The sequence below is a fragment of the Aricia agestis genome, chromosome 11, assembly GCF_905147365.1.
Source record: "Aricia agestis chromosome 11, ilAriAges1.1, whole genome shotgun sequence".
Lineage (NCBI taxonomy): Eukaryota > Metazoa > Arthropoda > Insecta > Lepidoptera > Lycaenidae > Aricia > Aricia agestis.
Window position 1 is genome coordinate 3,692,766 of NC_056416.1, and position 14,175 is coordinate 3,706,940.

General features: G+C 33.8%; 3 protein-coding genes across 4 annotated transcripts; 1 reads left to right on the forward strand and 2 right to left on the reverse strand.

Moving 5' to 3' along the window:
* Positions 1-7,859: 7,859 nt before the first annotated feature.
* LOC121732063 (mitochondrial translation release factor in rescue) lies at positions 7,860-9,345 on the reverse strand. Its single transcript, XM_042121837.1, has 3 exons — positions 9,208-9,345; positions 8,838-9,074; positions 7,860-8,107 (listed from the first exon to the last, which is right to left on the reverse strand). The coding sequence occupies exons 2-3, from the start codon at positions 9,037-9,039 to the stop codon at positions 7,887-7,889; spliced, it is 423 nt and encodes a 140-aa protein (XP_041977771.1). The 5' UTR covers positions 9,040-9,074; positions 9,208-9,345; the 3' UTR covers positions 7,860-7,886.
* A 1,637-nt stretch (positions 9,346-10,982) lies between these two features.
* LOC121732061 (caspase-8) lies at positions 10,983-12,812 on the forward strand. Its single transcript, XM_042121834.1, has one exon. It carries the CDS (start codon positions 11,188-11,190, stop codon positions 12,805-12,807), a length of 1,620 nt encoding a protein of 539 aa, XP_041977768.1. The 5' UTR covers positions 10,983-11,187; the 3' UTR covers positions 12,808-12,812.
* A 349-nt stretch (positions 12,813-13,161) lies between these two features.
* LOC121732062 (ribonuclease P/MRP protein subunit POP5) lies at positions 13,162-14,067 on the reverse strand. 2 transcript variants are annotated; one of them, XM_042121836.1, is made up of 3 exons: positions 13,916-14,067; positions 13,331-13,826; positions 13,162-13,246 (listed from the first exon to the last, which is right to left on the reverse strand). In XM_042121836.1, the coding sequence occupies exons 1-2, from the start codon at positions 13,933-13,935 to the stop codon at positions 13,379-13,381; spliced, it is 468 nt and encodes a 155-aa protein (XP_041977770.1). In that variant the 5' UTR covers positions 13,936-14,067; the 3' UTR covers positions 13,162-13,246; positions 13,331-13,378. The 2 variants fall into 2 exon arrangements, with proteins under 2 accessions (XP_041977770.1, XP_041977769.1); XM_042121835.1 differs by having other exon boundaries at positions 13,162-13,826.
* Between the last annotated feature and the right edge of the window lie 108 nt (positions 14,068-14,175).

The following is a 14,175-nucleotide window of genomic DNA, read 5'->3' on the forward strand; positions in this document are numbered from 1 at the left end:
ATTGATTTAGACGACCTCTGTGGCGCAGTGGGTGGGCTGTCGGTAGCTCAAGCCGGGGGTCGCGGGTTCGAATCCCGCCGACGGAACAAAAAGTTTTCAAAGTTCCTGGGTCATGGGTGTGTATTAAATATGTGTATGATATAATAAAAATTGTGTGGTACCCGTAACACAAGTCCTTCAGGTACTTAGCACGGGGCCATACTGACGTGGTGTGAAGCGTCCAAAGATACCTATTATTTATTTATATATCTTTTTTTAGTATTCCTTTTGTATATTATAATTGTGCACAATAAAGTGCAAAATAAAAAAAACGTTCATTCATTTCATTATACTTTTTAACCCCCGACAAAAAAGAGGGGTGTTATATTTTCTAATACCTAGCTGCGCTAGGTAGAGTAGGGAGTCGCGCCCCTCCACCGCGGCCGTGAATTACTAATTACAATGTCCATTACTATTACTGAATTCTGATGAATAAAATTTGCACATTAACATATACTTTCCGTTCTTAAAACAACGCTCAAACCCCCAAACTTGTATCTATAAGGAATCAGTTCCGTCAGCACCTTCTCAACCATGGTATACCTTGATGCAAAATCTTACTTTTCGCTTGCGCACGGGGCGGCATATTACCGGTTAATTTTCAATACCAAAACCGAAATTAAAAAAAAACCGGTATTCTGCGTTTACCGGTTTTTACCGGTAAAGTGCAACCTTTAACCGAAATCGATTTCGGTTTGGGGTCAATGACCGAAACCGGTTTTGTTCTGCAACCGGTTTCCGAGCCCTGGCCGTGGCCGTACCCATGGAGCTAAATTAGAGGCCGTACCTAACGGCTAAAGCGCATCACAGACGGTGAAGATAATATAAAATATATATTATCTTAGAGCATATTTTACACGTGTAATTCTGCGCCGCAGGCTGATAATATTACGAGTACAATTAAACTTCTGTGTTTACTGTTTCTTGTTAGATTTTAATTTTACTTGCGGAAGAAGCAACTTCTTATTAATAAAGTGTACGGTGTAGCATACATTTTAATTAGCTTAAATTGAAAACTGGATGTTCTAATATCAACTTTAAAGTTAATGAGGATTTCTAATTCATTTTCATCTGCCCGTAACACTTTTTAAAATCTCTTTCATCTTCATAATCTTTTTCATGAAAGTAACATGGTAATACCTAGGTATATCCATTTAAATTAAGAATTGGTTCAAAAGTTAGGCACTTTTAAACTTTAGTAGTAAATTGTTAAAATTGATTATTATTATTGATTAAGAGGGCGACTATCCTAAAAAAATCAAACATCGTCCTTTTCTCACATTTCTCTTCTCACACTCACGCCCGTCTTTCATATGCCTGGTGAAAAAGGACGACACGGAATCATCGCCAAGTTAGTTTTTAACCGACTTCTAAAAAACAAGGAGGTTATATGTTCGGCTCTGGATATGTTTTTTTTTTATGTTCAACAATTACTCCGCCGTTTGTGAACCGATTTTCGAAATTTTTCTTTTGTTGTATTAGGTTTTACTCCAATTTGGTACCATGTTCACAAAAGTGGTGACCTGATGATGGGATCCATGAGTAATCGACTGAACTCCTCAAAATTTATAAGGAAACATATGGTGATTTTGGTTTTATCAGAAGCATCCTAAGCATATGCTACCAAAACGCAAGATTTTGCACCGAGGTATACTATGGTTCCGAAGATACTAAGAGAACTCCGGATTCCTTATAAATACTTTGGGGGTTTAGGCGCTGTTTTAAGAAAGCATATGCTACTATGCAAATTACATGCATCATCATCATTTGGTAGTTGTGTTGACGTAGATGAAATGGTAGTCAAATTTTATGACGTACTTAACGAAGTTATTGACAAATATATACCGAAGCGGAAACCACGTACAGCTTCGTACCCAGTTTGGTTCACCTCTGACCTAATAAAACTCCTAAAAGAAAAAGAAAAGCTAAGATGTAACTATCGGAAATTTAATAATCCTCGTGACAGATATGAATATGAATTACTAAGAAGTCGATGTAAAAAGCTCGTTAAAGTCTGTCATAGGAATTATATTGAAACCGTTGAGAATAGCATCAAGCATAATCCACGAGTTTTTTGAAGTTACATTAAACAAAAAAAATCCTCTTCGAATAACATTCCTTCCGTAATGATTGAAGATAATGTTAAGGTGTCTGGTGGTGTCGACATCGCCAATTTATTCGCGTCCCATTTTAGCTCAATCTATGGGCAATCAATGAGCGATTCCGAAATGCCAACTCAACATACACCCACAATTATCTCCCAACAATACACTAGTTTATTAAATGACGTACATGTTACTAAATCTGCCGTACTTAACAAACTAAAGAAACTCAATCCACAAAAAGGTTCCGGCCCGGACAATATTCCCCCCATATTTATAAGAAATTGTGCGCAAGCTTTAGCATACCCCTTAAAAATAATATTTAATAAATCAATAAAATCTGGTACTTTTCCAACTCAGTGGAAAAGAGCTCGTATAGTACCCGTGTTTAAAAAAGGTGATAACAGTAATGTGAAGAACTATCGTCCTATATCTATCCTTTCCACCTTTGCAAAGGTATTTGAGTCTATTGTATGTCCAATTATAGTTGAACATACTAAAACACTAATTTGTAGTCAACAACATGGTTTTCAAAATAAAAAAATCAGTAATTACAAACCTACTTACATTCTTAACTCCTGTATTCGAAGATGTAGATAATGGCAAGCAGGTGGACGCGGTCTACACTGACTTCGCGAGTGCATTTGACCTTGTAGACCACAATATCTTGATTAAAAAATTAAGAGACCAATATGGTATTGATGGTAGCATGCTCATGTGGTATAAATCGTACCTATACCATAGAGAACAATATGCAGTGGTCAGTGGGCATGAATCAGTAAAATATTTGGCGACTTCAGGCGTACCGCAGGGTTCTCACTTGGGTCCAATTTTGTTTCTGCTGTTCATAAATGACATTGTACATAGTATCCATCATTGCCATAGCTCGTTGTTTGCTGACGATATGAAAATATCTTTACAGATAAATAGTGCTTCCGATTCTCGACTTTTGCAGTCCGATTTAGATCGCATCTACCTTTGGTGCCGCGATAATCGAATGAAATTGAATGCCTCTAAATGCCAGCACATCGTGTTTAGTAGAAAAAGAAAAGTTGTTCCTACACGCTACAACATAAATGGGGTTGATATCGTTTTTTTCTCTAACTGTAAGGGACTTGGGCATAATACTTGACACCAAACTGAGTTTTATTCCTCATTTTGACTACATTATTAACAAAGCTGCTAAAACTCTTGGATTTGTGAAGCGCAGTTCAAAAGAATTTAAAAGCCCTCAGACTAAAATTGTGTTATTTAAGAATTTTGTTCGTAGTATCCTTGAATTCGGAAGCATAATATGGAAACCCCTGTACAATGTTCATTCGCAACGCATTGAGTCTCTTCAACGCTCGTTCACTAGACACCTGGCATATGTGACTCCGAACATTAACAAAAGAAGCTCATATGATGACAGGCTGACTGCATTCAATATGAATACTCTCGCACAACGCCGACGTATGATGGATTTAGTTTTTCTTCAAGAAGTAATTAAAGGCCAAACGCCATGCCAAGAATTTCTCGAAAGAATAACTTTCACAGTCCCCAAACTATCATCCCGTCGTAATCCTACTGGTGTGTTCCATATACCGAGATACAAAACTAACCTAGGCAAAAACAGCCCATTAGTAAGACTGCCTCAAACTTACAATGATTGGCATAAGCTATTAGACTTAGATATTTTTTATGACCAACGCACGTCGTTTAAGAAAAAACTATTGACAAGAAATGTAAACAATGATAATAAACTTTAATAAACTTTAATCAAAGCAATTCATTTTATGATAACTTTGACATTATTTTCAATTTATTTTACAATAATTTTAAATCAATAATTTGAATATTATTTTATTTTTGGAATAATTTTTATTTTATTAATGTTATTGGTAACTTATTCAATTTTTTACATCAATTTTACTTTTTTACAATTATATTTTATTAAATTTTTTAATCATTTTTACATTTTTCTAATGAAATTATAATAATAATTAGATCACTCTTAAAATAATTGCATGTCCGTTTGAATTTTTAATTTTATGTAGACTTACTAAATTATTGTTTATTACTTATTGACTTAATTTTGATTGTTTAATTAAATTTATCTAAAATGTTGTGCATATCTATAAGTGATGTAAACACTCTTATTTATTTAATGTTGGCTAAAATGTAAGTGTTTATATTGTTGATGTGCCTAAATAAATAAATAAATAAATAAATCATCATCATCATTACCACGTCAGGGTCACCAATGTCACCAAAATTAAACAACAAATTCAGCCTTAACTCCAGAGCGTAAGGCACACATTTGACATTACTTCTGAGAAGTAAGCTGCTTCGATAATACAAGGTAACATGCATGACTCACTTCTTTTCTTTTCACTTTCTTTCTTTCTTCTTTTTTAGGGTTCCGTACCTCAAAAGGAAAAAACGGAACCCTTATAGGATCACTTTGTTGTCCGTCTGTCCGTCCGTCCGTCTGTCAAGACCCTTTTTCTCAGGAACGCGTGGAGGTATGGAGCTGAAATTTATATCAATTACTCAGGTCTACTGTCCCTTGAAGCTGTGAAAAAATCAAACTTCTAAGCCAACGCAATCAAAAGATACAGCCGTTTATGCCGCAAATTTTCGACACTTGCAAGGGAATCAAAACCTACAGGGTGCTTCCCGTGAACTCAGAATCTTGAAATTTGGTACGAAGCAACGTCTTATAGCATAGATAAAGGAAAAATTACGAAAACCATAAATTTTTAGTTACATCACATAATATATTTTTTTTTAATAATTTTAAACTTACTACCCATTTCCTCATAAACGCATAGAGGTATTAAATTGAAATTCATACCAAATACTCAGGTCTATAATACCTTTAAGCTGTCGGAACCCTCGGTGCGCGAGTCCGACTCGCACTTGGCCGGTTTTTTAATTTCAAAATATCATTTTTCCGGCCCTAAAGCCTCCATTTATGCAAAAGAACGGCAATTTTTTACTGTTTGGTATCCATTCACGTCTTCAATTACTATAATATTATGTTGTTTATGTAGACTAGGCCCATTGTTGCCAATCCTGGTCAGAATTATAATAACCCTATAATGTTAATAATATTAAGTACCTACTTATAGGTATCTATTTCCTCTTTCTTTTATAACGAACGAAAGTAAACTGTATGTATTATTTAACTCCTTTAACCGAGATCGACGAAAGTGCATATTTTCTTAGCGAAAAAAGGCCTTGGTAAGACTGTTGTATAGGTATGACAATAAACAGAATCGAAAGGCCAAAAATGATTGAAAATTCAGGTGTCGGCCGCAACAGGCCTGTATCCAATATTCAGGCCAAGGTCGGGAGGCGAGGGCCCGCGCCCGGCACTCGCAAATTTCGTCGTATGGTGCGACAAGGCTTTAAATAAAGGTGACGAAAAAAGGAACTAACGCAGCCATCATACAAAAAGTGGCTGTAACATACGGACGGACAGACAGACAGACATGACGAATCTATAAGGGGGGTATTACATTATTAAGAAATGAATCATGTCTACATTACATTATCCAATATCATTGACTCAATGATCTCGGATCCAATATAATATATTGGATCAAATATCATATATCATATATATCCCCCTAAGGGGGATATTAGATTATCATATATATTGGATCCGAGATCATTGAGTCAATGATATTGGATAATGTAATATTATAGACATATGATTCATTTCTTCCTTGATCATAGATTTTTGACATTTGCTGAGAGATTGGATCCAATACGGTCATAGAAATAGGTGTTGCCAGTTATTAAATATAAAAAAGAGTTTTTAATTTCTTGTTCGTTAATATGTTTCAAATAATGTAATGTAATTATTTTTCTAATTATATACTTGGATAATCTTGCTGAAATAACAAAAAACAAGCCATATTAAAAATGATGATGTCTTTTGACAAATCAAATTCTCTGAGATCTAGTAACCCTGACGTCAATACCTATCAGCGTTAGCGCTCTCTATTGGCTATTGAAACCACATATGACGTAAAATAGGATCAATGAAATATGATAATGTAATATGCAGATATGATCAAATGATCATATATATTGGATCCTATATATGATCATAGAAATGATCCAATATATATTATGATAATGTAATACCCCCCTAAGAGTTCCGTTTTTTGCCATTTGGCTACGGAACCCTAAAAACGCTATTTTTGACAGTTCTCCTTTACCTGCAGCGCATGCCCACGTTCATTTAAAGCGTTGTCGATCTGTATTAATACCTTGCATTGTTATTCAACTATTTTAACGGGTTTCCTCACCGATTATATTGGCAATGTTTTAATATTTTAGCATGTATTTTTGAACAAAAAATGAATTCGTCCAAGTTTGAATAACATATAATAAAACTTGTCATCATAAGTCATAACATAGCTACCTACTTATAATAGGTAATTAGTTTTCGATGATCGCAATATCTTATTATTTAAAATAGTAAACCAATTAGCTAAATGAGATACACCATTTCTCTAAATATTTTTCATTACACATACCTAATTACTAAAAGTAAGAGACCCGCTCAACGGTTTTTTCTGTTCCTGCCAGGCTGAAAAGCTAGGAAGATAAAGTTTTCAGCCAACCAGGAACTATTTAATTAATAAGCATTGCAAATATCAAAACACAACATCTAGCTACAAGTTTTGGAAGCAAAATATGAAATGGGTGTACTCACAGATTAAGGATACCTCCATGGGTGTATTTGACAGGTTTATTTGCTGATCGCAAGAGGGCGCTAGTCATGAAATTAACAAAATAGTTCTATATAATACATATTCTTTATTTTATTCCTATGGGGGGTATTACATTATCATTTATATTGGATCATTTCTATGATCATATATAGGATCCAATATATATGATCATTTGATCATATGTACATATTACATTATCATATTTCATTGATCCTATTTTACGTCATATGTGGTTTCAATAGCCAATGGAGAGCGCTAACGCTGACAGGTATTGACGTCAGGGTTACTAGATCTCAGAGAATTCGATTTGTAAAAAAACATCGTAATTTTTAATATGGCTTGTTTTTTGTTATTTCAGCAAGATTATTCAAGTATATAATTAGAAAAATAATTACATTACATTATTTGAAACATATTAACGAACAAGAAATTAAAAACTCTTTTTTATACTAAATAACTAGCGACACCTATTTCTATGACCGTATTGGATCCAATCTCTCAGCAAATGTCAAAAATCTATGATCAAGGAAGAAATTAATCATATGTCTATATTACATTATCCAATATCATTGACTCAATGATCTCGGATTTAATATTTATGATAATCTAATATCATAGAAATAGGTGTTGCCAGTTATTTAATATAAAAAAGAGTTTTTAATTTCTTGTTCGATAATGTTTCAAATAATGTAATGTAATTATTTTTCTAATTATATACTTCGATAATCTTGCTGAAATAACAAAAAGCAAGCCATATCAAAAATGACGATGTCTTTTGACAAATCGAATTCTCTGAGATCTAGTAACCCTGACGTCAATACCTGTCAGCATTAGCGCTCTCCATTTGCTATTGATACCACATATGACGTAAAATAGGATCAATGAAATATGATAATGTAATAAGCAGATATGATCAAATGATCATATATATTGGATCCTATATATGATCATAGAAATGATCCAATATATATGATAATGTAATACCCCCCTAACAACATTATGTACTTAATTAATATTAATCAATGCCTTCACGCTTTTTCCATTCCTCTTTAATTTTAGCCATTTTCTTCTTCTTGTATTCTGCCTTCTTGTATTTTGTATTCACTGCTCTTTTCTTCTGTGCCGTAACACTATTTTCTCCATTTAACATTTCATCTAGTTTTTGTATTAGCATTTCTCTTGCAATTTTTCTATTGTCATCCTGGCATCTACTTGTGTGGCATTTGATCACTGTACCTAGAATTCAGAAGAAAATTAAATTCTTATAGGCTGTAATCTAAATGAGAAGAAATAGAAAACAACCCCCCTTATGAATAAATGTTAATTAATAAAATTTCTTCTATGCTGATGTTTATTTATTTGGCAGTCTGATAAGTTTTATTTTTCATGTAACAAAGATTTCCACATGGATTTCCCTTATTACAGTGTTTCCCAAGCTTGTTGGGACCGCAACCCATCTACAAGAAAGTTTAAAGTTCCAGGCCCACCTTGTGTCATGAAGACAAAAAGCGGTGTGATGCCGCCGCTGACCATATCATCATTGTCAGCCTACTGACATTCACTGCTGAACTTGGGCCTTTTCTAAAGCTCCTCACCACACCCATTTCAATTAAAAAACTTACCATACGTAAGTACGACAATCATCCTCTAGTTTCAGGGCCCACCCAAATTCTACCCACACTTTGGGAAATGCTGCCTTAGTACATATTTATTAATCTATAGGTTTCTTTTTGAAATTCTACTTTGAAATGTAGATAATTTTCAATGTTCACAGAATTGAAATTGAAGAACTTGATTTTATTCGTAATTACACTAATGACACAAAAATACAATGCATATAAAATATCTTTTTAGTAACGTATAGTTGGTTGTCTGGAAGAAACTGCAAATCCTTTATTTTTATAATATTTGTAATGTTATGTTTTAATGTGCAAATAAGAGGTTTTATTAATATCTTTAAAATTACCTGTAGGTATATGCGTTAATACCACACAATTAGAATTTTTATTCACTGCGGAACCTCCCGGGCCGCTACCCCGAATAAACTGCTCTGTTAAGTCACATTCATTAATTTTTGGTACCTTTGAATAGTCAATAGTATGTTTCAAACAGTGAAAATTTAGCTGCGGCAACAGTTGCCTCTGCAATATTCTTAATTGGCTAATCATACTATAGAACTCTTTTGTAGCAGTGCTTGTCCTTTCTGTAAAACAATGTAAATAATAACTATTCGAACTATCGTCGTTGTCAGCTATTACGTAAGTCGCAAACGATAAAATATAACTTGATATAACCCATAACAAATAAAAATTGATTATTTATAAGTCGAAACATACCTTATAAGCGTAAGAGATATCCTCAGCTTCTGTCAATGATTTGTTATCTTTAAACTCTTTTGTTATTCTCCTTTTGTAATATTTAACGTCAGTAAACGTTAGAGATTTTGAATACTGTAGTAATTGTTTATAAAGCTTTAATACTTCTGCTCTAGTAACAGACATAATTTTAGGCAGGCAAATAGAATATAATATATTCACAACACAATTTGCATATACAGCTACATTAAACACATCAAAATCTTTTTCAATTATAATAAATAAAAGAGAAGTCGGTTAAAAATAAATAGGTCTTCTACAGAAAGTCAATTATTGATATTTTTAGGTTATGTTTCATAAGTTAAGAATGTGTTCATAAACTCTAATCAATGTAAGACCGTAGAATCTGACGTCTTGGCAGCGAATCAATCATGGAGGGAATCAATCAACCTGTATATAACAATGATTTGGAACACATCGCAGATGTTTTTGACAGAGTTTAGTCATTGTCTATGAAACTTAGGGATGTTCCGATACTGTTATCGATACTTATAGATCGAAATCGAAAAATTAATAAAAAAGTGCTATAAACGTATCAGTCGTATTCGTTTCGTTATTCAATGCGCATATGCAGCTTTCGCGCAACGCGCATACGCAATAATATAAATTATCATCAATTACTGTCAGATTTTAACACATGAGTGACACTGACACAAAAGACGTCGTGTTCGTTTCGTTTTTTAATGCGCTTTGCGCATGCGCAAAGTTAGAAATTTAGTCGTGTTCGTTTCAAAACGTAGCGTAGGGTTGCTTATATTAAAAGAAAAGCGCCCTCACTAAATACGTACACTCTTTTTTGCCAAGCTGTATGATCGTAAGATTGATTCGATGCTAAAAATACTTGGTATCCTATCAAAAGTATCAAGTAATGTGCGACAACAAGGCTTTAAATGAACGTGGGCGAGAGCGCTGCTGGTAAAGGAGAAATGTCAAAATGACATTTTTGTATGATGGTAGCGTTAGTTTCTTTTTTCGTCACGATTCGATGATTGATGATGGAAGACCTTGGGGGAGGCCTTTGCCCAGCAGTGGGTTCGTAAAAAAATGATTTTTCCCTGTTTTCTCTCAGTTCCTTCTCAAGTTCTTTTGTTGTTCTCCGGCTTTTGTCGGTTTTTTGTCGCATCTCGCGAGACAAAGGAGCGTTCCTTTGTCTCGCGAGTTGCGACAAAAAAAGAGAAGAAAGAGAGCGTGAGAACAGGCGAGAATGTGTATTGACTCCACACTCGGCTCCACCCTGCAAGCGGTCTACCAGAATCTGATAGAAATTTTTGACAGTAGATTTTCAAAAAATATCCTTGATACATGTTTAACACACCAATCAGCATCAGAATCAGCCGCTATAAGAAAAAAATCAGATCCTGGTAGACCTTAATTTCGATTTGATAAATTCTAGAACTTCATTGCTACGGCGCGGGGGGCCTTGCTAGTTGCTACGGCCTTGAGTACGGCCTATGGATAAGGAAGTATGGAGTATGGACTATGAACAATTGGCTTCGGCCTGATGAAAACTCTATTTCAGATGGCTTCGGCTTCACTATCATTTATAGAGAAAACATAGAAATGGCTGTATGGGCAACGCTCTCTTTGCCTGTCCCGACCGGGATGAATTAAAAAGAAAAAGGACTATGGACAAAATGTTGACGTTGGAGTTTTTTAAAATTGATTTACACATTTTGACAGCTAATGTTGATCTCATTTGTCATTTGTCAAGATGTCATAAACTTTCAGCTTTTGTTGTTGTTTTTTGATAATTTTATATTTTTGTTAGAGTTTTTAGCATAATATTGTTCAAGTTACGTAATATAAAATCAAGTATATTCTAAATCTCTGCATACAACGTTCTTGTCCAAGGGTAATATAAGAGCATTTTTAAATACGTCATGTAATCATTTCTTTTGATTTGATGCATCTTAAACTTAATGAATCAGAAGAAAAAGTATCATGAGCGTGTTATATTCAGATCACAATAATGAAGACTTCTTTCAAAAGTCTAATAGCATCAACACTGAATCTATTTTATCGATCCAAAAAGATGTGGAACCCTATGACATGATTTCCTTAGTATTTTTACTTTATGATACACCAGATACAGCATTACAACGATTAATTGTATATGATAGAATTCACACTGATGTATCCGACGACAATTTGAATTTACTTTACGATTGGGCTCTGCATTCACAAAAGAGACCTACCTGGAAGTATGAATTCCTAGAAGCTCTTGCAACTTGTAGATTGTATAATATAATAAGACAACTAGGTTTTAATGTATCCAATGTTAAAAAATACTATCTACCTGAGAACACAAGTCCTAAAATATACATAAATCCAATCAAAAAAGTTTTGTATAGATTGTGTGAGCATATCACCCAAGAAGAATTTGGTAAACTAAAAGACACATTGATGTCCTACGATGTCAAGTTCACTGACCACAAAACATGTGAATTGCTGCTGCTAGATCTCATGTGCCAGAAGTTTATTAAAGTGCCTGAATATGACAAACAAAAACGTCAGTACACTCAATGTGCTGATACAAAAAACCTGTCCAAAATACTTGACTACTTCAGCAACCTAAAACCATATGCTTTGCAACTTCGGAAAATTGAAAATAATATAAACAATGCAAACTTAGAAATAAACAGGTCAGATACTTGTGCAAGCGAACCCAAAATTGAGGATAATATACAGAAAGAGAATTTGCAGAAAAGTGACATGAATGAGGTATTTGACGAACTAAACACCACATTCTGTATGGTGGATGACCTCGCAGAGTACTTAAAATCAGACACTCAGCTATCGAAAGATACATATCCTATAAAAAACAAAGCAAGAATTGGTGTTTGCTGTATCATCAATCAAGAATATTTTCATCTGTCCAAAAGAAACATGGAACTGGGTCTAGCTCAAGAAGCCCTCGATAACCGACATGGGTCAGCAAAGGATCTGCAGGCTTTGGAAACTACAATGTCTGCTTTTAAATTTAAAGTTATATCTGGCTCTAATCTTGACCACAAGGAGACCATTTTATTCATTAAAGATGTAATTAAACAAATACTACCCAATGACAGTGTGTTTATGCTCTGTATTCTTTCCCATGGAGTGAGAGGTCATGTGTATGCATCAGACTGTGTCAAAATAAGAGTTGCAGATATCCAAAACATTTTAGATTCTGATGAAGCTGTCACTTTGCATGGAATACCAAAGGTGATGATTCTCCAAGCGTGTCAAGTGAATGATGATATGCCAACACCAAAAATGCCTCTGGTTGCAGATGGCCCGAGTCATTTGAAGAAGTCACATTTTCTTATTTATTGGGCCACAGCACCTGAATATGAGGCATTTAGACATGAGCAGGGAGGCTCGTTGTTTATACAGTTTTTGTGTGGCCTGCTGAAGAAAAAAGGAAGATCAGAACAACTGTCAGACATATTTACAAAAGTAACTGATCATGTCACCACACTATGTGCTCGTTTAGAAAAAGCCCAAGTACCAATTTTTGAGTCCACATTGAGAAAAAAGCTGTATTTGTTTCCGCTGAATGATGAAGAATCAACTGTGTAAGGTCTGTTAGACTAACAGAAGCACTATAAGATACTTACATCAGATTACCTTTTTATGCAATACTTATTTACATAGAAAAGTACATGTATTAAATTTGCAAGATTGTCTGCCTGTAAATATTTCTATGATTTTAATATGGACCTTTTTGTGACAAAACACAGTTAAGCTAAGTCTTATAAATGCATTTAAAAACAAAAAGATTTACAATATTCTTTAAAGACAAAAAACCTTTTATTAATTTTTGTATCTACATAATTAAAAAAATACATACATATTGTGCAAAATACATTTTATTTTTATTATTATTTATTATATTGAAGTTATGGTTAATTTATTATATAATAAACATCACAGTGATATAACATGTTTTCTTTTTATTTACTCAATACTTGTACCTTTTCCTTGTGGTTTGAGTTGATATATTACTCAAATACATTAACCCGTCAATCGTGGGATAACGAGACACAATAAATATTCTATTGTGTCTCGTTCACTGGTGAGCGTATGGGGCTTGATGAATTATAATTGAGTTCTTTCGGATCTGCTGCCACAAGTTGCTAGCCATGTTGATCTATCCAATATTGTCTATATTTATTGATACATCAGTCTTTGTGAAATCCATTACAGCTTTCTCCAAATCCCTTCTTTCTTCGTCTGTTTTTAATTTAGACCACATCTTGTCTAAATAAGATCTCTGGTGTTTTAATATAAATTTAAAACTGTGCTTCATCGTAGCACCAACATGTAAAGTACGTAGAGTTATTGGTAGTCCACCTATTTTGGTTATGAATGGTATAGTGCTAGTAACAAACTGGTGTGGCCCATGCCTAGATCTCAGTATCGCTATTCTTGTGTTCTCATTACAGTACTTAGTCAAGAATCCATTTCTCACAGCCGCAGCACCGAAATCACCATGCATGTGTTGTATTTTATCTAATAGAGTGTCATGTAGTACTTTGGACTTCAGTTTAAGAGGTTTGTTTTCTGGAATTGTTGCTAGTAACTCTACAGTTATATATCTGAAATCAGTAAGTAAGTAAATAACTTTTGTATGTTCTTAAAAATAGAACTTAAGAATATTAAATATTATTAACACAGATACAATTACCTGTTTTTATAACGGACCATAATTACTATTTGATATTTGTATATTTTTTACATTAAGGAATTTAAATGTAGGAAATTGAAATCAGTGAAATAGAAACAAGTTAAATTTACGTTTAGGTTATGTTTTCCTTCTCCTTCGTCTTTGCTTCGTCCTTTTTAATTATTTTTTGGTTACCTACCTAATTTTTTTTGTACTGTAATATTTTTTCAGCCTATCAGATTTAAAAAAAAAGTAATTTGACACTGACAATTGACATATTT

What these genes read in the sequence shown, in the direction of transcription:
- LOC121732062 (XM_042121836.1), bottom strand. Translation starts at nt 13,935, where the DNA reads ATGGTCCGTTATAAAAACAG. An exon ending in ATGGTCCGTTATAAAAACAG is followed by an intron (nt 13,827 to 13,915) that starts GTAATTGTATCT and finishes TACTGATTTCAG; the next exon opens with ATATATAACTGTAGAGTTAC.
- LOC121732063 (XM_042121837.1), bottom strand. Translation starts at nt 9,039, where the DNA reads ATGATTAGCCAATTAAGAATATTGCAGAGGCAACTGTTGCCGCAGCTA. An exon ending in ATTAACGCATATACCTACAG is followed by an intron (nt 8,108 to 8,837) that starts GTAATTTTAAAG and finishes TCTGAATTCTAG; the next exon opens with GTACAGTGATCAAATGCCAC.
- LOC121732061 (XM_042121834.1), top strand. Translation starts at nt 11,188, where the DNA reads ATGAGCGTGTTATATTCAGATCACAATAATGAAGACTTCTTTCAAAAG.